At 45.5% G+C, this 22,295-nt stretch overlaps 1 protein-coding gene across 1 annotated transcript in view; it reads left to right on the forward strand.

Moving 5' to 3' along the window:
* Positions 1 to 3,441: 3,441 nt before the first annotated feature.
* Positions 3,442 to 22,295, forward strand: part of schip1 (schwannomin interacting protein 1) — a 44,686-nt gene continuing 25,832 nt past the window's right edge. Inside the window, exons 1-2 of the mRNA XM_080771385.1 lie at positions 3,442 to 4,087; positions 7,355 to 8,128. Of these exons, the coding sequence (XP_080627511.1) occupies positions 4,082 to 4,087; positions 7,355 to 8,128 (780 nt within the window). The 5' untranslated portion in view covers positions 3,442 to 4,081. The remainder of the gene's footprint in view (positions 4,088 to 7,354; positions 8,129 to 22,295) is intronic.

Consider the following 22,295-nt stretch of genomic DNA (forward strand, 5'->3'; position numbering starts at 1 on the left):
CTCTGGTCACAACTTCATTATAATGACTTGGCTGACTTTTTCAGACTCTCTGCTAGTTCCAGCTCTCTGGGGGGGTTAGGGCTGAATATAGCTTCCCTATATATACTCCAGGCTGGCCTTTAGAATTACACTGTAAAATAGGAAACGCTCTTCTTTCTTTGCTGTAAAGGAATTGTTTATTTATCTTTACTTTCTCTGATGTATGTATTCAAACCTATAGTGGACTGTTTTGAACATGTGAATTAGATGGGAGGGAATTCGTGAAAATCGTCGAGAATTTTTTTTTTTTTTGATCACATACACACAGACACACACTCTCACACTCTGACATGGACACACACGCACACACACACACACACACACACACACACACACACACACACACACACACACAGAGTGCATACAATACCCACCAACTCACACAACTCCTCTTTTTGTACTACTTTGAATGGAGTTAATCATCATTGTGTTTTGGGTTGCGATTGGTGGTTGGTCTAAACGGTTTGCCCACCCATTCCATTCAGAATGGCAGGTCAGCCTCCAAGTTAAGGGTCAGAACACTTCATTGTGTCCATCTGACATTGCTATTCATCATCAAACACAGCCTGCATCCTGCTGCTGCTGCCTCACGGACTAGGCTGCTCTCATGAGGTTTTAGTTGTTCCTTGTTTCCTTGTATTTGCCACAAGTACTGTAACTAACAGCAACTCAATGTTCTGTGGAGGCAAAGGGCCATCAAGGTTTGTCAAATTAAACTGTAAACATGGAGCAATGCCCCTTAATAGATTTATTTTTTGTCTATGTATGCATGTCTGTCCTTTAAAAGTAGACCAATCTCAGCTCAGACCACTACATGCATGATGTCACAAAACAGAAGCACCTCTGGCCACAAACATGCAACTACAGGGGCTGTGTCTAGTACAGAAAGCGTTTTTGACCTGCCATGCATGTTTATGGCAAAAAGAGCTGTGCCCTTCCTGTGCATCACGTTTCAGTGGACTTCCAGTGTTTCCAACAATGGAAGGAGGTATACTATTGAGTCTATGAATCGTCTGGCCCCATGAGGCTTGATGTGTCTCTTATAGCCAAGGAGGACACCTCCTGACTTCAAGCCTTGTACCACAGTTATGTTTCTGATGCTTCATTTTCTGTCTTTTGGTTCAGCTCAAATGTTGTTTTCAATGTAAGCTCTTTCTCTCTCCCTCGGTCCCAGGACAGAACTATAGGGAGAGAGCATAGCCTGCAAGGTCACTCCTGTGTTTCTCCGTTAGAGTGGGTGAGTTCCTGACGAGGGAGAGACAGCTTCAGTTTCTCACCGACTGTCAGGAGCAGCCTGTTTTTTAAACGGCTGTATATGACAGATATAAGCAGAGGAAGATGTTCCCTGACTTTTTTGTATTATCTGAGGGCTTTTCTTTTCTCCAGCATTATCTCTCTGTCAGTAATAGGCCTTAAGTGATTCCTGCACCGGAGCACTGACTGATAGGTAGTCGGATATGGTGCACCCTGCCCAGATACTGTATAAAATGTGTCTGTTTTTCAGTTTACTACTGCCCCCGCAGTCCCCCATCCCCAAGCACCATTGTGGTTGTTGGTCAATTCCATTGATTGGCAGTTTCATGGGCACTGCAGCTCTGCTCCTTGGCACCACAGGACACAGAGAGACAAACAAATGGCCATTTTGTCAGAGTTGCCCGAAGTGGCGATGTTGTGAGTGATGTTGAATGGTGAGCTTTCTTTGACCACCACTCTACATCGAAGTCACAGTAAAAGTCAGCATCCATTTGTAGGTTTGAGGAATATATTCATAAATCTTTGTTGTGACACGCCACTGACGTCTATATCTGTTGCCCCTGTGCCTTTTGTTTTATTTTGTTCTCACTGTGGAAAGGATTCCACACCAACAATATATCTGCATAGTCGAACATTAGTCATAATAACTCAGCAAGTAAACTAAATTGTGTGTGTGTGTGTGTGTGTGTGTGTGTGTGTGTGTGTGTGTGTGTGTGTGTGTGTGTGTGTGTGTGTGTGTGTGTGTGTGTGTGTGTGTGTGTGTGTGTGTGTGTGTGTGTGTGTGTGTGTGTGTGTGTGTGTGTGCGTGCGTGCGTGCGTGCATCTTTGATTGTGAGATATGTGCATAGTCTACTCTAAACTAATAGCCAGCTGTTGACAAGTTAATTAAGTTAATTGCCTGGTGTGAACATGAACTCATATTATTCCCCTTCTCCATGGATAAAAGCCCCAAAGTCCCTTGCTTTTAGCTAACAATACACTGATTCACTATGCAAGTTCACTTGCTTGACAATGACCCTTTGATGTTTGGGAATACGCAAGTACAATTTGGAGAAGCAGAGCATAGGATATGATCTTGGACTTGAAGGGAGTGAAGTTAGTGAACCTATTCTGACTGGCACAGCCTCGTTACAGTCCAGCAGTCTCCTCAATCGGAAGATTTCTACTAGTGGAGAGTCCCCATTGGAGTGCAAGGAGAAGCTCAGTCTTTGAATTGCTGCATGCTCAGTTAATTGTCTCCGCCAGGCCAAAGGCCGAGACACTGATGAAGACCAGTTGTTGGTCGAAACATGTTGGCTTTTAAACTTTTTGTAAAGAATGTACCTTGGTTTTATGCCTGGTATCCTCCATATCCTCTTATGGTCCAAAGAGGATATGGAGTATACTGTATGTGTACTGGAGCAGTTTATCAATGACATTAGCTTGATTACCGCACGTCTGCATATGTAAATTACCAGCTGCTACATAAGGGAGTGAAATGAAACATGAAGATATCGTGCCAGGTTTGCTTTAACCCTCCTCTGGTTTGACACTTCACCTGCCATCTGCATGGGCCTTTGTGTGTGTGTGTGTGTGTGTGTGTGTGTGTGTGTGTGTGTGTGTGTGTGTGTGTGTGTGTGTGTGTGTGTGTGTGTGTGTGTGTGTGTGTGTGTGTGTGTGTGTGTGCGTGTGTGTGCATGTGTGACTGTGTGCGTGTGTGCATGCATGTTAATGTCCCTTTGGCATCTGCGCCAAATGACTTAAGAATCCTTTCAAGTTTCAACCCTCTATCAAAAGAACTGATTTTCAACAGTTTAATGTTCTAATCTACTAATACTTGGCCAGTGGCATGGTTTAGGTTTAACACAGTAGCTTTTGTGACAACAGAACGGTCCTTGAGATTCCCCATGGTAGATGTAGCTCTGTGTATTCACAACCACTGTGACAGAAAATAACATTGGAAATAATTAAGAACACCAGCACAGGTATGTTAAATAATTCACCTAGATAGCCCCCCCCCCCCCTCTCTCTCCTCTCTCTCTCTCTCTCTCTCTCTCTCTCTCTCTCTCTCTTTCTGCCATCCTGTGCAAGGTCAGTGGGTGCAGAAGGTTGGGCCAGCCACAGTGTTTTTCGTCGTCACTTTCTCCTCACTCAGAACTGCAGGTTGCGACAGTTAAGCCAAGGGTGTGTAGTATACTAGTAGGCTCGCTAGACATGCTGTTATGAAGGCTGTATAGCAGAAGCAAGGTTATATGTGCGCTTCTTAAAAGCCCTCGCACGCCCACACGGGACTCGGGGCTTCTCGGAGGAGCGTATAGATAGGCTATGCTCAGTATGCTGTTTCCAGTCGACGTATGAGGCTGTGCGAGCGCGGTTGCAGACATTCACGCTGAGGCTTTTACTGAGCCATTACTCCGACCAGTGCCGTTGAAGAAAGAGGGTGTCAGTCAGTGAGTGACCTGCGCTGGGGTTGGAAGCGGAGATCTGACTGAAGCCTCCTGTTTTTGTATTGATTTGTTTCACTCACTGAAGTGACTCTGGTGTGACTGTATAGCGCTATTCCACGGTGCACGCACGCACACGCACAGACTGTGAGACAGCACAGCGATAACTGTACTGACTGACCGACGCTCTGAATCATCTACCGGCTCTCTGATGTGATTTCTCCGGGTAGCGGCGACCAGCGTAGGCTAGCCCACCACCACCACCACCTGACCTCGGTAAAGCTGTTAAAACATTCACACCTCGCTGTTGTCTAGAGCTGGAATTTACTTCACGATGTCTTGAGAGCGCAGAACCTACAGAAAACATGACAGTGAGTATAGCCTACTGTTATTACCTCATTTGAACGGTGGCGATATGTTACTGGCGACTTTTCGGGGGCATATCTCGTCGGGCCAGGCAGATATGAATCATTGTGTGACTTAAATACTTTGAACGTGTGTCTTCTATGTTCTACAGAGACTATAGTGTCAGTCGTTATGTGTATGTGCGGCTGTCATCCGCCTTGTGGTGTAGGGCGGTTCTGGGGCACCACTGTTGCCGGGGGATATCAGGTTTCTCCTGTGACTTTTTTGGAAACATTACATCATTAGAGTGTGCTATAAAGAATGGCGTTCCGCTCAGCCTGCTAAATTATCGATGTAGGCCAGGGTTTCTCTTTGGAAATAATAAGCATCATGAAAGTCCTGGCTTGTGATAATGTGTGCTGTTATAGTGTTTAGTACAGATGTCAATCAATAGGCTACATGGCAGCATGCAGCAGCCTACAACAAATTGTCTACTTTGCTTCAAAGAATGGGCGTAGGCTATGCACTATGCAATGTTCCCTACAAACCGACGCAGCTTTAGCCTACAAAATCACGGGACAGATGAGATCTAAGAATAGTCTCTGACATGAATTAAACGCCCCAAACAGCCGGGGTGGGGATCTGTGCAGCTGTCAATGTGCATCATGCATTGCATTGTGTTTGTGCACTGCTGGTCAAACCCATGCAGCCTGCCTGTGCGAGGAAGAGGTTAATCCCACAGCGGATCAGCTGAACGCACTCATCGCTCCCGCCTGCGCGGAGTCTGTTCTTCGTAATCGTAACCCCTTCACTTTAAATAATGATTTGATATTTCCCATGGAATGACGGAACCCGCCATCCACGCCACTGACGTGACAATTTATGGATCCAGGCGGTGAAGAAACCGGCCACAGTTTTGACTCAATCGATTTGGCAGCGACCGACATATCATTTTCCCACTCTGTGTCCGAGAATCCGAGATAAGACGGATTCGCACGGCTTTCCGTTGCCACAGCCCATGCACAGTCTACTTTGGATGCATACTTACAGCCATTACAGATATTCCGCACGTACTCCGCAGTAATATCTGGTTAACTGGTTTTGTTTATTCAGCTTTTATAATTAACGGAGGAGTCAGCTACGATGACAAGCCGGTTTGCAAATAGCTGGGACTAGTGACCGCTCACACTCAGGCAGCCCCCTTTGATGAACACATCGGTAAGGTTGGCACTGCCGCACTTGGCAGAGCAATTGACAGTATCCTAGCAATACTGTGTTCTGTTGATAAATTTAAACATTGCTAATACCTTATGTCAAGTCATGCAGTAGCACAGCACAGGTCTATTTTTTGTATTGCTTACCGAAAAAGCTGGTAAGTCTATCTTCTCATTTTCTGCTAAATGCTGACCTCGAATCTTGGGAAGGAACACAGCCTATATAGGCCATATAGGCTATATCCCGCTGCCCTATAGCCTTTAAATGATATCAAAAGATTGATGGCAGTGATACTGCAAGAGGCACACCACATCTCTTGTACCGACGTCATCATCGACATGGCATCCCAATGACCAAGCAACATACATTATGTAACTAAACCCTTTTATCAGCACATTTTCACTGGTGTGATTGAATATTGTTGTTATGGTATGTGTGGCAGCATTGTTGCCATTGACAATGGTGTCACTGTTCTATAGGCCCAGGGCATGGTTCATCACCTATATTCTCCTAGTGTCTCTGGCCTGTTTTTGTGCATGGACAAATACAGATCTCTCAGGGCAGAGTGGCCTATATCTCTGCACAGCATCAGCAAGTTGTCCCTTCTCCAAGGAGTTGAGTCACAATGAATTGCACTATAATAGATTCAGCACCGCACTTTGACATCAGCAATGCCCCGTGTCTGCACAGGTGTGAAGTAATGGTCATAACTCACATGCCTTGCAATATGTCTGTATGTATGACATGTTATTATTCAATATTATTTGTCACAGTATCGTAAACAAATGAATGTATGCAAATGTGTCGTTTATATGGCTTGTAATGTTTTAATATTGCTATAAAGAGATGGAAAATTCTCAGATAATGATGTCCTTTTCAGAACATAACATATAACAATGTGATGTTGTTAACCTACAAGTTAACAAGGGCTTGCAGCATGATATTGTGCGTTTGTAGATTTGCCCTTTTTGGCGAGGAGATTTGGTGGTGTAGAGTAGACAGTATAAGTGGCTGGATAAAGGGGTCCTACAGACAGACAGAGCCAACTCAGGTGCACTTATACTGTGTCTAGAGGGTTTAAGTGGTTAATCCCTCTTAAGTTTAATTTGCTGCTGCTTGCTTTTCATTAACTTCTAAAAGTGATGTGAGGCACTATGTTAATGCCACAGTGTAAAAAAAACAAAAAAAAAACAAAAACCCACTGATAGCTGCGGAAGTGGTATAGCCTGAGGTCGAGTGGAGATTTGTGGAGGGTTGTAAACAAAGTGGACGTTTTCATTAGCCGTATACTAATCAGTCAGGCAGTGATTGGGGCTGTGCCGTTCAACAGGAACAACACAGCCTTTGCCGTCACTGGTCCCATAAGTCAATGCAAGGTCATGTGTATATAGGCGTCTACGGCGTGTCAGTGTGTCACTCACCTTCAGCCATGAAGCGACCTGATGCTGGTCAGTGACTCGCTACAGATGAAATCAGCTCTGACACAAATACACAATAGTGTGGTAATTTCGTTGCACACTGACAATAAAGGCATTGAATTGAATACGTATACACGTACGCATATGCATATGCATTTGCATGCATGCACCAGGTGATTTATATAAAAGAGGAGAATGAAATAACAAGAAACCGATGTGATATAATATACGGTTTGGCAGGAGGAGTGAGGAATCGATCGTATAGTGTGTAGAGGAATGGCATGTGGAGGTTGGAGAACAATAGAAGAAAGGATACAGCAGAATGGCTGACTATAGGTAAAGAACAAGGTGCATTACAGAGGGACCAAAACAATGCTGCAAGAAAATCTGCCCCAAAAGGAAGTTCCTGTGTGCCAGCCAGGAAGTGTTTTGTGGTTGCGGGTCTCAAACCACAATAGTGGTGAGAGTAATCTCTGTCTGCACACTTCCCTAAATTCTCGTTTTGTCTTTCCTCTTCCTCCCCATTTCCTCACTCCCTTGCTCTCTCTTGCTCTCATTCTTTGTGCCACATTCTTCTCTCTCTCTATCGCTCCATCTCTCTTTCGCTATCTCTCTTTCTGTCATTCTCTCCACCTGTTTCTGTCTATGTTCTACCTGCAGGATTACCGGGAGGATGGGATGGACTTGGGCAGTGACGTGTCCAGTCGCTCCAGCTCAGAGTCCAACTCCAACAAGGTGACACCCTGCTCCCCATCTCTTGACCTGGCCAACCTGGACGACTACAAGTCCTCCCCCTCCCCTGACCTGGTCACCTTGGATGACTACGAGGAGGACGAGGACTACCAGGAGTACAAGAAGAAGGTGATAGAGGAGTGGGAGAGTGAATATGGAGAGGACTTCACCTCCCAGCAGCCTCCTGGCCAGGAGGAGGGCGGAGGAGTCGGGGCGGGGGGGACGGGGGTCCCCAGCGGAGGCACCCGTAAGACAGTGAACAGCCTCAGTCTGGCCGAGGAGTTCCAGGACGTGAAGACCACCCCGCCACTCCGTGCGCCGGGCGGACGCACCGCCACCTCGGTCGCGGCCGTCCCCGACGAGCTGAAACAGAACGGCAACCTGATCATGCCCAGAAGCCACCAGCTCCACTCCCCGGGCGCGCCACACGGAGGCACAGGAACTCCCAAGGCCAGTCACCGCAGCGTCAACCAGGGCCGGGGCAGCCGTGCTATCGGGGGAGGAGGAGGAGGAGGCAGTGGGGGGACTGGGGGGCGGGTGGGGGCTTACAGGGAGGTGGAGAGCGTAGAGGAGGAACCTCTGCCCACCATGGACTGGGCGGCCCTGGAGAGACATCTGGCCGGGCTGCAGAGCCGGGAGCAGGAGAACCAGAACCTCAACCAGAACCACATCCACAGCATGGGCAAGACCACCTACACCTCAGTAAGTGTGTTTATGTTTGCGTGTCATTGCGTTTATCTGGGTGCCTTGCGCGCACACACACACACGCACGCACGCACGCACGCACGCACGCACGCACACACACACACACACACACACACACACACACACACACACACACACACACACACACACACACACACACACACACACACACACACACACACACACACACACACACACACACGGCACGCACAGTTGCACGCACACATTCATCTGTTTCAGAGGTCATCCGGCATAGTATCTCAGTCATATTTCGATATTTCTCATGACCTGCTGGGGGTTGCGTTACGCTGTAATCCATTTGTTATCCATGTCCGATGGCTGCTGGAACATGTGGGTTGGAAAGCTGGAATAGAGCAAGGAATTGAGGATTAACAGGCTAATGTAGCGCTAAGTTATGTAGTCCAACTATGTGCAAAATTGTGCATGCAGACAACAACACATGACAGAAAACATGGATATCTGCTTACATAGCTGGGAAACAGAGGCGTTGGGGGCGGACTCAGCTACAAAACACGAGGGACTGCATTATATCAAATGTCCCCTCCCCTGATGAGGAGTTGATGAATAGATTGTATTGTTTTGGTCAAAACGGATAACATCTGAAAATTGTATACACACATTAAGCACACATAGTAGTAGCCTTTACTAGTCATGTCAGCCTTTACTAGTCAGCCTTTACAACCCATTCAGAGAATCTGTGTGTGAACACTCAATATCAGTGATGGTTTGTTGTGGTCATGTGTTATGTCCACCAGGTGAGGGCAGTGTTGCATTATTGTTCAGATCCACAGTAGCAGGTTCACTCTCCCCCTCCAAAGGCCAGGCGTGAAGGGTGAGCAATTCACTCGTTTTCTCATGACATCACCATGCCTTAGCATTTATCCTTGTTAATGCCTTTACGGTCTATTGTTAGCCTGTTGGTAAAATAAATAATACCATAGCTATTGAAGTGGTGAGAGAGAGAGACCAGGAAATCAATTAAACTTTTATTACAGCTGTGAAACTCTATTGTAATGGACTAAAACGGCAAACTGCTTGAGAATGAAATGTGTGTTCGAAAGCAAGCTGGGGGGGGGGATGGGTGGCGGGTTGAGTGATGTCTCTTTTGGCATGCTAAAACCAAGACCTCTGTTCTTCAGTGACCACAGACAATGGCCGTCGCCATGGCCATTGTGTGCGTGTGTGCGTGCGTATGTGCGTGCGTGTGTGTGTGCCTGCGTGCGTGCGTGCATGCGTGCGTGCGTGCATGCAATGCATGTGTGTGCGTGTGTGTCTATTGTTTGTCTGCCCTGGAGGGCGGCCCCCTCTATCTCCCTGTGGCATGTCTGGAATGCGGAGGGAGGGGTCAGAGAGGATGAGAGGGGCAGCAGAATGCTTAAAGATCTGTAGGAACACATGGGTCATAGTTGTGTCAATATGCATTACCTGCTCTCTCTCTGAATGAGGAAGGTCACCTCCTGGTCTCTGCTTTAATATGAGCCAAGTCTGGCAGTCTCTCTCGCCCTCTCTTTCCCTCTCTTTCCTCCCGTCTGTCTCTCTCCCACTCTCTACTCATCTCTTTTTCCTCCCTCTCTCTCTCTCTACCCCCCTCTCCTCTTTCTCTCTGTCTCTCTCCCTCTACCCCCCTCTCCTCTTTCTCTCTGTCTCTCTCTCTCTACCCCCCTCTCCTCTTTCTCTCTGTCTCTCTCCCTCTACCCCCCTTTCCTTCTCTTTCTCTCTGTCTCTCTCCCTCTACCCCCCTTTCCTTCTCTTTCTCTCATGTCTCTCCCCCTACCCCCCTCTCCCTCCCCTTTTCTCTCTGTCCATCTTGCTTCCTATTATCCCCCCCCCCCCCCCCCTCAGGCAGTGGTGTGTGATAAGACTTGCTTGGCACCGAAACGTCTCTTAGGAGGGGAGGTTTCTTAAGTAAGAAAGAACCTCCATCTTATACAGTTACTAGCCTATCTTCCTAGAGCATACAAGCACTCCATGCGCGCCAGCATGCACACGGAAACACGCACACACACACACACACACACACACACACACACACACACACACACAATTCATGTTATTCCTGTCGGGCAGAAACCTTGTATCTCCAATTGTCAACGTTTTACATTTTTTCGTCCTTACTTCATCATACAAGGCTGTCAAGCAAAAGGAGTGAAAATAGCCGATATACAAGCTCACAGTCACAATGCGTTTCCATGCGACACATTGTGAGCTTGTAGATCTATACTATTTTCACATTTGAGGTTTCCACCTGATGTACGATGTACAATGTGACTATATTCAGTGTGCATGCATGGTGATAAGCAGCTACCACTTCCTTCCTTCCCTCCGACTGAAAGGAAAACCAGGCCTCGGAATTTCCGATGGCCCTGTGCAGATAAGAAACGGGAATTAGCCGCGTAATCCCGGCTGAGCTGGGAGCTGGAGAGATAGCGTAGAAAAGACGCAAGGTATGGCTGTTTTGACAAAAAGCCCATATAATGTCTCTGGGATGATTCAAGAGTACAGTAGAGGTACTGTACAGTACATGCTTGCTGCTGATCTCCGGTCAGAGTTCATGCATTTCAACCTATAAGCTGAAGTTATAGTTGTTTCAGTCACGATGATAAGAAATGGACGTCTGTTACAGGTTGAAATAGGCTACCCCTTTATTTCAGAGAACCATGCCAGTCACGCTTTACTTGCCTGCAATGTCAAAATGGACTCCCCTTGACTGTTATAAGAACGTTTGAACCCCTCATGTCCACAGGACCTCACAGTTGCCTGGAGAGAGGAGAGAGGAAGAAAGAGCCTTTAAAAAAAAGCTGTTAAATATTTAGATATCCTCTCAGACAGGAGCCACCAGGCACCACTGTGCTCACGTGCGTGCGTGTGCGTGCGTGCGTGCGTGTGTGTGTGTGTGTGTGTGTGTGTGTGTGTGTGTGTGAAGGGGGTTCTATTATGTGGGATGTGGCTGGGATCCCCTTGAGAGAGATAGTGTTGTGGTTCAGTAAACCCACAAAAACATCTGTGCTGTCAGAATCACCGGGGATAGCGGGGCTCAACTTTTGATAGACCGCCCTGTCTACTAACTGGTGTTACAATAGATATATGGCTAGCGAGCACCATCAGGTACACGGAACCACTGAGGCAAGCCTATTACGTGTAACTTCCTGCAATGTATACAGAATGAGCTAAAACTGCTTCACACCAGACTCATACCTATAGGACTGCACTACAAACACACGCACGCACGCACACACACACACACACACACACACACACACACACACACACACACACACACACACACACACACACATTGGCTGTCCTCTGGTTCACATCACCATGGTAACGGCCTCTGTGGCCCCTGTCATGCTGAGGAGAATCAGTGGTGATGATACATGTATGGAGCAGCGCACGCACACACGCACACACACACGCACACACACACACACACACACACACACACACACACACACACACACACACACACACACACACACACACACACACACACACAGAGACACACACACACAGAAAAACTGAAACATTACCTGTGCACACATCCTGACCGGCAGAGCTTTTTACCTTCAATTCAACAAATAATGGCGTTCACTGTTTGCGGGCCAGCAGTGGTTCGGTTCCATGGTATTATTGATATTGATATTGTAACCACGTCCATTAGTTGGGACAGGTGTGTTTGTTATGGAAGAGTGGGGGGTGTGGTTTCCTCTGGAATGTAGGGGAGTTAGGGCGAGGTGTGGGGTGCCAGGGATTTCTGCAGGGCTGACGTCCGTGTTGACCTCTTCATCATTAGGATCTAATTAATTGTGGAGGCACGTGCCAAAGAGGGTCCTCCGCAGGGGCCCTCCGGTAAAACAATCCTCCGAACCCTTCTGTCAGCTCTGCACCCCTAAAAGATAAACAATAATATTATTCTACCGCGATGGCCTTGGGGTAGAAGTCAGGCAGAGAGGCCCCAGTGTATTGCCACCCCTGCCCAGTAATTTACCTCTACTTGATCTACCGTGCAGCATATTCTGAATATAAATCCAGGGCTGCGGGCTGCTCTTTTTCTTTCTTTATCACGGCGTGCACACACCCAAAACTACACACACACACACACACACACACACACACACACACACTCACCCAAACCCTTACTCATACCATTTAGAAACGCCCTGTGGGCAAGCTCAGTGCTCTTGATAATATGGATATGCTGGGACATGCAGCAACACACACACACACACACACACACACACACACACACACACACACACACACACACACACACACAGGAAAAGAGAAAGGACTTTTTAAGTTTATATTTTATGAGAGTAATGAGACTAATACTTTCATGTCGGCTTGAGCAGGATCGCTTGAAAGTCCATTCACTCATACTGTTATTAATGTTAGTGCATAGCGTAACTAATTAATTGAAAGTCCATTCACTCATACTGTTAGTGCATAGCTTAACTAATGCCTCCTGACAGCTGTGAAGTACATGTTATATTGTTTGCATATCAACAGTGCAAAGTGCAAACATATTTATGCAATCAACCCTGAGCACTGAAGCACTTATGCTTACATGGCATATAGGCTACTGTAGGCTACTGCAGTGTTGGAAGAAAGACTCACATTTCTTAGGTAAAAGGATTAATGCCACACAGTAGAAATATTCTGTTAAAGGTAAAAAAGTCCAGTATTAAAAAAAAAATGCTTGAGTAAAAGTACAGAAGAATTGGCATCAAAATATTCTTAAATGACTAAAAGTATACTCGTTAGACAGAAAGTTTTTTAAATGTATAGAAATCTTTTGAAAAATAGATCTACAAGCTCAAGTGGTTATGTGTGTTTAAATCTGCAAAGTAAGTATAGTAACAAAAGTTTTCAAATAACTAAAGTTTTCAAATAATTGTAGTGGAGTAAAAGTTCTGAGATGTACAATAGTGGAGTAGAAATAAAAGTACTCCAGGAAAGTAAAAAATACCTCAAAGCATACACACACAATGGCAGCATCTGCTTGCAGTTTCATTGCCTGGTTTATATTTGGTTTATATTTCGTGTGCCTGTTGTGACCTTGTAGATCTGCTATTTTCAGCGAGCGATTTAGGTATTTCTATAGTTAATGTCCAGCCACCTGCACGTACCAAATGCTGGCACTGCACAATTAAACAAAGACACTGTCACTTCAGCACTATAGAAGCTGTGCTGCAGCACATTAGTAATAAGCTGGTCCACATTACTTTTACATTACTTAGTTACTACAGTATGTTTTATCTCTACTTTATTACACAGCTTTGTTGAATATGCAATTCTGATTGGTCAATCAATCATAGCATTCTGTTATTTCTGAGTCACAGACCATGCACTGCTCTTCTTCTGTGTAACCTGCAGTGGTGTAAAGTAGCTAAGTACATTTACTCAAGTACTGGACTTAAGTACAATTAGGTATTTGTACTTTTACTTCTACTACACTACATCTCAGAGCCAACATTTTTACTTTTTTACTCCACTACAATTATTTGGATACACATCGAATCACAATATCAAATATACACGATATTTGAATACACAACATACAATTATTGCGATACAAGTGGACGAAATGAATTTTCTTCGATGGGTGGCTGGCATCTCCCTTAGAGATAGGGTGAGAAGTTCAGTCACGCGAGAGAGACTCGGAGTAGAGTCGCTGCTTCTTCGCCTGGAAAGGAGCCAGCTTAGGTGGTTCGGGCATCTGGTTAGGATGCCTCTTGGGCGTCTCCCTAGGGAGGTCCTCGAGGCACGTCCCATGGGAGGAGACCCCGGGGCAGCCAAGGTGCAGTTAAAGGAAGCACATCGACTCACTGGCCTTGGTGGTCCACCTCAGGATCCCCCAGGAGGAAGTTACTAACATTGCTCTGGAGAGGGAAGTCTGGAGCTCTCTGGTGGAGCTGTTGCCCCCGTGACCCGACTACGGATACTTTTACTTGAGTACATTTTGAATACGGGACTTCTACTTGTAACGGAGTACAAGTCTACATTGCAGTATTGATACTTTTACTTAAGTACAACATTTGAATACTTTTTCCACCACTGGTAACCTGAAATTACTCATTGCTCGTAATTGTAGGCAGCCGTGTATGTATTAAGCAGGATAATATCCAATGAGGTGGTTATTCATGGGAAATACACCCAGATAAGGCAAGCAGGTTTATTTTCCAATAATGCCCGCCTCACTGTGTCCTTGTGATTGGGATGTGTTTAACTGTTTCTGCCTTTGTCCTTTGTCCCCTCAGTTGTTAATGCCAGTGTGTTGACAGGAGTGGGAGGACCAGCTTAATAGCCTATTCTGAAACTCACCATAAAAAACGTGAAAAAATATATATTATTATTATAATAATAGAAGCGTGGAGCATGTTGCCCCAGACAATCACTCAAGGGCTGTGGAAAATAAAAGCAGGAGACAGTTATGGAATACAAATTGGAGCAGCTCATTATCTCCTCCCTCCCTCCCTCTCCCTCTCTCTCTCTCTCTCTCTCTCTCTCTCTCTCTCTCTCTCTTTCCTTTGCATCTCAGTCAGTGTGTTCTATGATTATAGTTGAACTCTGTTCGACACCCACCACTAACAACCTAACTACTACCCCCACGCACACGCTCTCAGACAGTGCCACGTAGAGGGAGACAGAGGGGGGTGGGGAGGAAAGGTGGAAAATTGCAGGGTACGAAAAGTCTTGAAGAGCAGCCAATGGTGGATAGAAGTGGGCGAAGCGCTGAGCGTAAAAGACGCTGGATCTCAAGCTACTCCTTCGTGCACTGCATTTTCCACATTGAGAAATAGAGTGCGATAGCTACACTCAGGCTCTCACTGTATAAGGGTGACAGGGTCAGCCTGTTAACCTGTCAAGGCACGAGAGAGTGAGTTAACCATTTAAGCCCTTTATATTAACCAGGGTTAATGTGATTAAGTAAAGAGGAGTTGGTACAGTGTATAACAACAGTATGTTGGGGAGTATGCGAAGAGGGCGAGGCTAAAGAGTGGGGGTGCTTAGCCACCAGGTGTGTAGATCTAGCTGAAGCTCGGATATTTCTGGCTCACTGTGTGTGTGTGTGTGTGTGTGTATGTGTGTGTGTGTGCGTGCGTGCGTGCGTGCCTGCGTGTGTGCATGCTCAAACATGCCCGGCCCTCTGCACGGCACATCTCACTCACTCTGGCTGTGTGTAGGACATGCCTGCGTCTGCTTCAAAGCCATTCAGACTTCTTTCTTCTGGTCGTACACACACGTTCATGTAACCTCGTGTAACTACTTCAAAGGATATCTAGTTGTGCTCATGGTCTAGCCTGCCAGTGGTGGTGGGACCTTTTCTTCTTCTTCGTTTTGCCTGTGGACTATTTTTTCATTTCAGCTTAACCTTGGATTCCCCACAGCAAGTTGGGCACTACACGCAGGTAAATTAAAAAATATACAAATATATTTAAAAATAATCAGTTGTTTGTTTCTGATATGAATTTCATGATTTAATTTGATAGTTTAAGTGCAACTTCAACTTGAGTTAAGATTCCAAAATGAGCTGAAGCGCGCCGTAGAAAATCCTCTCTACATCTCTATCATCTCTAAACACCCTGGAGCGCTGCATTCCTTTACTGTGATATCCTGTGTGTGTGTGTGTGTGTGTGTGTGTGTGTGTGTGTGTGTGTGTGTGTGTGTGTGTGTGTGTGTGTGTGTGTGTGTGTGTGTGTGCGTGCGTGTGCATGTGCGGGTGCGTGTGTGTGTGACATGTAGAGCTCAGTTGAGAGAGTGTGTATTAGAGCAAGCAGTGCATGGCCACATGTGGGTCTCGGGTTTCTTCAGGATTGTATGCTATGTAGTCTGCACTGCAGGACTGTGTGATATCGATTTAGTCTGTAACCAGACTGTGGGCTATTTGGCCTGTAACAAAGTACAGGTGTGTGCTGGCCTGGGAATGTGGAGGATTCTGACCATGTGTATTGTGCTATTTGCTATCTGAAGTATCTAGTTCAGTCTTCCTGATGAATGAAAAACGTCCAAAACTTTGACCCTGCATGCAAAAATTATATAATATATATATAAAGTAAGTAGCACTAGTCCCTAACTTCCTGCACAAACAAGGCGGTTGTTATGCTACTTTAATTCAGACACACTATGATTAACAGCATGGAAGAAGCTTGTGAATATTGTTAAGAAACCTTTTATCTAGCCATTTTTTTATATTGGACATTATTGAACATTTCTGCACATGTTCGCCCATAATGACATGCTCAAAGGGACACCGGATAGAAAGTGTTTAATGGAGTAGGTGAGTCCATTCTTCTAACCCAGACTAAAGACTAAACCCATACCCACCGGCCTGCAGCTGGAGGTGAGAGGTCACATACCCACCAGCCTGCAGCTGGAGGTGAGAGGTCAGTGCATTCCATAATAAGCCATACCCGACCCTGAGAGAGAGCCACAGAACGTTCTATGTATGAATGATGCCTCAGTGAGGCTGTTGTCACCCAGGCTGGCAGACCAGCTGCATGGTGGAGACACAAGGTAGAGGTCTGGTGTGGTGGCCTTCAGCCATGTTTAGAACATAATCTGCCACTGTCATGATGATTCCACCTGCACGTGCACGCACACACACACACACACACACACACACACACACACACACACACACACACACACACACCCTTCCACTCAATGAGTCACCCAATATCGAGTACCAAGAGAGGTGGGTCTTAGCAGAAACATGAATCACTTACAATTGTGTGTACAGTACTTGCAGCATAGGACAGGTTGCATAGTGTCATTTTATTTGTATTCTATTTATATACAAGGTTTAGCCACTTAAGCCATATTTCATACCTTCCTATAGTTTCAAAAATCACACCTGTGTGAAGTGAGGGGCGTCATCATGACGTAACGTATGTATATTTGCTCAGACACATATGACGTAAATTCTTCATTCATTGTCAATGGGAATTTAATGTTTGTGTAAATCTATACTAATAGCTGAATATAGAACTACTACAGCCCCAGCTCCACTGTATTTTACCATACCAATACCTGGCCCCTTGTTCTCCCCATTTCCCCTCTTACAGACCCCCAGCACCTCACCCCAGCTCCCCCTCGCTTCTGTTCCCTGCTAATTGTCGTCTTCCTAAATCTGTCAGGAAGCATTATGGTCCAATGTTCTCACACAGCCAAAATACAGCAGGAGACCATTTTCTCCCCTTGGCTGCCACTCCCCCTCCTTCCCACCCTAAAGAAAACCATGAAAGTGGGGGTATGCAGGCTGTGAGTGGCAGGGCGTGCTGTGGAGGGTTTGTGTAGCTGTGAGGAGATAGCCGCTAATGTTATAGCACCATGGCATACATACTGCACGCGTGCACACACACACACACACACACACACAGACACACACACACACACACACACACACACACACACACACACACACACACACACACACACACACACTATAGCTTCATAACCAATGGCAGATTGAGGAAGGACGCAAAACTCGGTTTACTGAAAAGCACCAGAAATAGAGAGGAACGACAGATTTTTAATCTCCAACACCTCCTCTCTCCTGTCAGAGGAATAAAGCGTTGAGTCAGACTCAGACACAACGGCCCGTGTTTGTTCTGCACGCCCTTGTGTGTGTGTGTGTGTGTGTGTGTGTGTTCATTTGGGTGGAGCTGTGCAGGGCGGGTGAATTACTGTGCTTCTCTGTACTTGATTATAGAGGCTGCTGTGTGTTTGGGTTTGTTAGAGACAGAGAGGTGGGCTGTTGACTAGTCTGTTTATAGTTTATACCAGGGTAAAATTACAGCGCGCGCACACACACACACACACACACACACACGCACACACATGCACACACACGCACACATGCACACACTGAAACAAACCACTCTATCATCACCAGTTAGCACTTATGGTTGACCTATATTGATCCCGTGGCATGAATTCAGTTTCAGCTCCACCAAATTGTAGGTTGCTCAGGTGGTCATGATTTGCAGACGGGTTCGGAGCTGTTATGGATTAAAGCCTATTCAACTTGAAACACCACCATTGACCGTTGACCACTCATTGAAAACACATGCCCCCGGTTCTCGTGTCTGATTGTCCTTCTAATGCTTGGCGGCAGCATCATTATTCGATTACTCTTTATTTTTTTAAATGTATTCATGTATTTTATATTAGACATTTAAAATGAAGAAAATACATAATCAAAAAATGATGGCACCGTCATGCATTAGAAGGACAATCAATACCTTAGAGTATATATGAATAGAGACGGCACCCGGAGGAAACCCTGAGGCGAAATGGACATAGTGGCCGAATTTGGTATTGCAGCTCGAGCCAGCGCTGGTCCATTGACTATCATTGCGCACGTTCATGTTATTGGGGCCATGACACGTGAATGAATGTTTCATACGTGAACGCGCACAAACGGTACAATGATAGTCAACGGCAGCGTGTTCATGTGTTTGGGGCAAATCCATCCCAGAATGCACTCTGTTCCTACATGGAAGGAGGAGTGAAATCGCCTCACGCACTTTTGAGCAACTTAATGCAAGTGGATGGGAGGAGGAATCCGGTGCCGTCTTTATTCATATATACTCTAAGGACAATACCAGTCACCAGAACCAGGTAGGCCTACATGTGTTTTCAATGAGCCTAACATAGTTAACATGGAGTTTGAAGTTATGTCTTATGTGGGCTTATGTAGATCTGAAATGAATAGTGTATTAAAGTGTAATATCTCTTTATGTTTTCTCTGTTTCTCAGTGTCCTCTCTCATGACGCATAATGCATTATTGTATCCATGTGACTGCAATATATGGATATTATATCAATATCGTGACATGATAGATATCGTCTAGGTAGAATTTTGCATATCATACTATTGTGAAAAGGCTCACAATGCATTATGTGAAATTATATAGATCGTGAATCTTTGCATTTTTGACCATTTCTGAAAAATGTCGAATACAATTTATATTATTTTGTCCATATCGCCCAGCCCTGCTACATGACTGTGTAGATATTGATGTAGTTGCATCAATATCTGTGGGTGTCTGTGAGCGACTGTGGTGAGAGAGAGAGATAGAGAGAGAAGGAAACAGAGGGCTCTGTGCCAGGTCACACAGAGAGCTTCATCTGTTGCTGTAGAGGAGAACAGAAGGAGAGACATAACAACCGTAACCTTACGATACCCGTCCCATACCATTAGACTGAAGTCAGTTTGTCACGGCATTTCCATTTAAGTCTGTGGCTTCTACAAGCAAGTCCATGTCTGAGCAGTTTCATTGGATTTTGAATAGATTCCAAAATGATTTGGGGGAAATGCTGTCCACAAGGATTCCATCTGGCCCCAACCCATGGAGTAACCCACCCTGTAACCATAGAAATCATTCTGTGGCCGTGCACTCTTCTCTGCTCACTGTATCATCCTTAACTACTAAGGATTTATTTTTGACTCACCTCTCCTAGTATTTCATCATGGCTTATTTCCTATCCCCAGCCTAATTGATAATCATTCACTTGTCCGTGTTTGACATGCCAGTGTGCAAATTTGGCTTCTTTAATGTAGAGCAGGCACACCCTGCCTGAATATCTGTGCCACCAACTGCACATTACTCACTGCACACAGTTTCCTCATTAGAACAGCCACTGGAGGCTCCCTATCTCTCTAACTCTTACATTTACATATCTTACTTAGACACATAGACACACCCCCTCACTCTCTCTCTCTCTCTCTCTCTCTCTTACACCGACACAGAAGCACATGCACGCAGGCACGCACGCACGTTGCGCACACACACACACACACACACACACACACACACACACACACACACACACACACACACACACACGCACACACACACATACACACACACACACACACACACACACACACACACACTCACGCCATGCCTCCTTGGCCTTCCACCATCAGTTACTCGCTGTCAGAGAGAGCTCATTACTGCCAAAGTCTGGCCCTCACACTGAGGCAACCTGCTCCACTATGCACAATGTTTTTCACACCGACACAAAATGTCAGCTCACTAAAAGCATCTATGCTCCCTCTCCCTTCGAGGGGGGGGGGGGGGGTGAAAAGGGAGATATTTTACTTACCAGTGGAAAGGGGGAGAGACAGAAAGATAAGGTTAGGATACTCTTAAAGAAGATTGGGTGAATCATACCTTGTAGTTGGTGAGGGGTCATTCAAAGCACCTCTCTGCTTGCCCACCTTTGATTTTCTTAGTTAACATTGCAGTAGACTGGACTGTTACATATTCAAGGATTGATAAGCTTCGGTTCCCATGGTATTCTACCCTTGTGCTTGCATCTATAAATAGACAGACAGACAGAGAGGAAGTCTGCAGTATATGCTCTGTACTGTATGTTGTTTCGATGCACTTGACTAGATAGAAAGAAGCTCCAGTACATCTACATCACACCCACATACCCACAGTGTGAAGATGTCTCCCGCTCCATACAGTAGTACTGTATGAATACAGAGTGATAATTGACAGTTTTACAAACACAGGATATGATGTTATTATCCAAAGTGCCTTGGACTCTGCATGGCAGGGGCGTTGTCCTCCCTGAGCCAAGCTTGCGCCTAACCGCATACCTGAATGGGACTGGGTGTTACATTCTGTTTATACCATCAATATAATTGACTTACAGTACATACAGTACAAACAAAATGTTCACTACCTTAACGGTCAGCATTTGTAGAGACATAACCAGCTGCAACCTCTAGGAGGGTGATGTTAGCCAGCCCAGAGCTACACCTCCTAATGAGGTTTTCCCAAACCTGCTTTGGCATCAACAGACAAGGTCTATATAATAATATGGGCAGTCAGAGAAATTATCAAGTGGATACAGACAATCCACTTGATAATTTCTCTGACTGCCCATATTCTCTCAGCTGATTTGGGCTGCCTGAGACATCTGAATCCTATGGTTAGATAATCACACTGGTGTTGCTGTCTTTTAGCTCTGCTAGTGGCAGGGCTCAAAGGAAACATACTGGCTGGATTTAAATGGAATTGTCTGGTCGCATTCATTCTCCTGGGAGGATGAACTCACAGAGTTTGGTGACACCACTGCTCATCAAGTGCCAACCTTTGGCCAAAAGGTTCAGTTGCACAGTTGCTCTCTTTTTGGGAAACAGGCAAACCGGTGTGAATTGCTGGGCAGGTGGTATGTAGCTACAGCAACAGACATGGGAGAAGGGCAGAGTAATTGCAGCTAAATTGGGTTGGATTAGGCTGAATATATTGTGATTCAATCCTGACCTAATTAAAGTATTGCTTTTCATTACCTTCATAAGAGCAGCATTGTGCTGAGCACAACGGCACACTGATCATTTTCGTTTTGTCATGGAAGAAAAGCCTCTGAAATATAATGTCTCCCAAGAGCAAACTGATGTCCTTGTGCAGGACACATATATCTGTCCAAAAATTAAGTAAAATTATATTGGGAGGAAATAACGAACGCATACATCTGTCTCTGGTCCTATGAGAAGCAATTCTCATTTTAAAGCCCAGCTCATGAGCCCAATTATCTTTTCTCCAAATATAATGACTGCTGTATGGACCTCATAGAAGACGTCTGCTCTGGGTCTGTGTAAATAATCATTATTCTGGAGACCATGTGCTGCTACTGTAGCATTTTATCGTCTCCGTCTGGTGGGAACCTAGTATGTCCAAAACCCTTACTGTTCAGGAAATTGAAAAAGGACCTGTTTTCCAATGCATCCAGTGTTAGTTATTATTTAGGCACAAGCTCTTGTTAATACATTGTTTTAATATTTATAAAACCCACAGATAGACTTAAGCACTTTCACTTTGGCGTTAAAAAAATCACAAACATGGCAAATCTACAAGCCCACAACGTGTCACGGTGTAATGCGATGTGGGCTTGTAGACCGGCTATTTTGGCTACTTTTGTCCGATGCTTTTGAACGACGAAGTAGGGCATTCGTTTACGAAAAAAAGTTTGAATAATGAAGTTAAAAGGTTTCAGACCGACACCGATGCTGTGTTACTGGGGCAGACAAAGCAGACCACCTGAACCATGAGTCAGACTGTCACCTTGACAACCACGCTGAAGGTCAGCAGGGAGTGAACCATGAGTCAGACTGTCACCT

Source organism: Protomyctophum bolini (genome assembly GCF_963924005.1).
Source record: "Protomyctophum bolini genome assembly, chromosome: 9".
Taxonomy (NCBI): Eukaryota; Metazoa; Chordata; class Actinopteri; order Myctophiformes; family Myctophidae; genus Protomyctophum; species Protomyctophum bolini.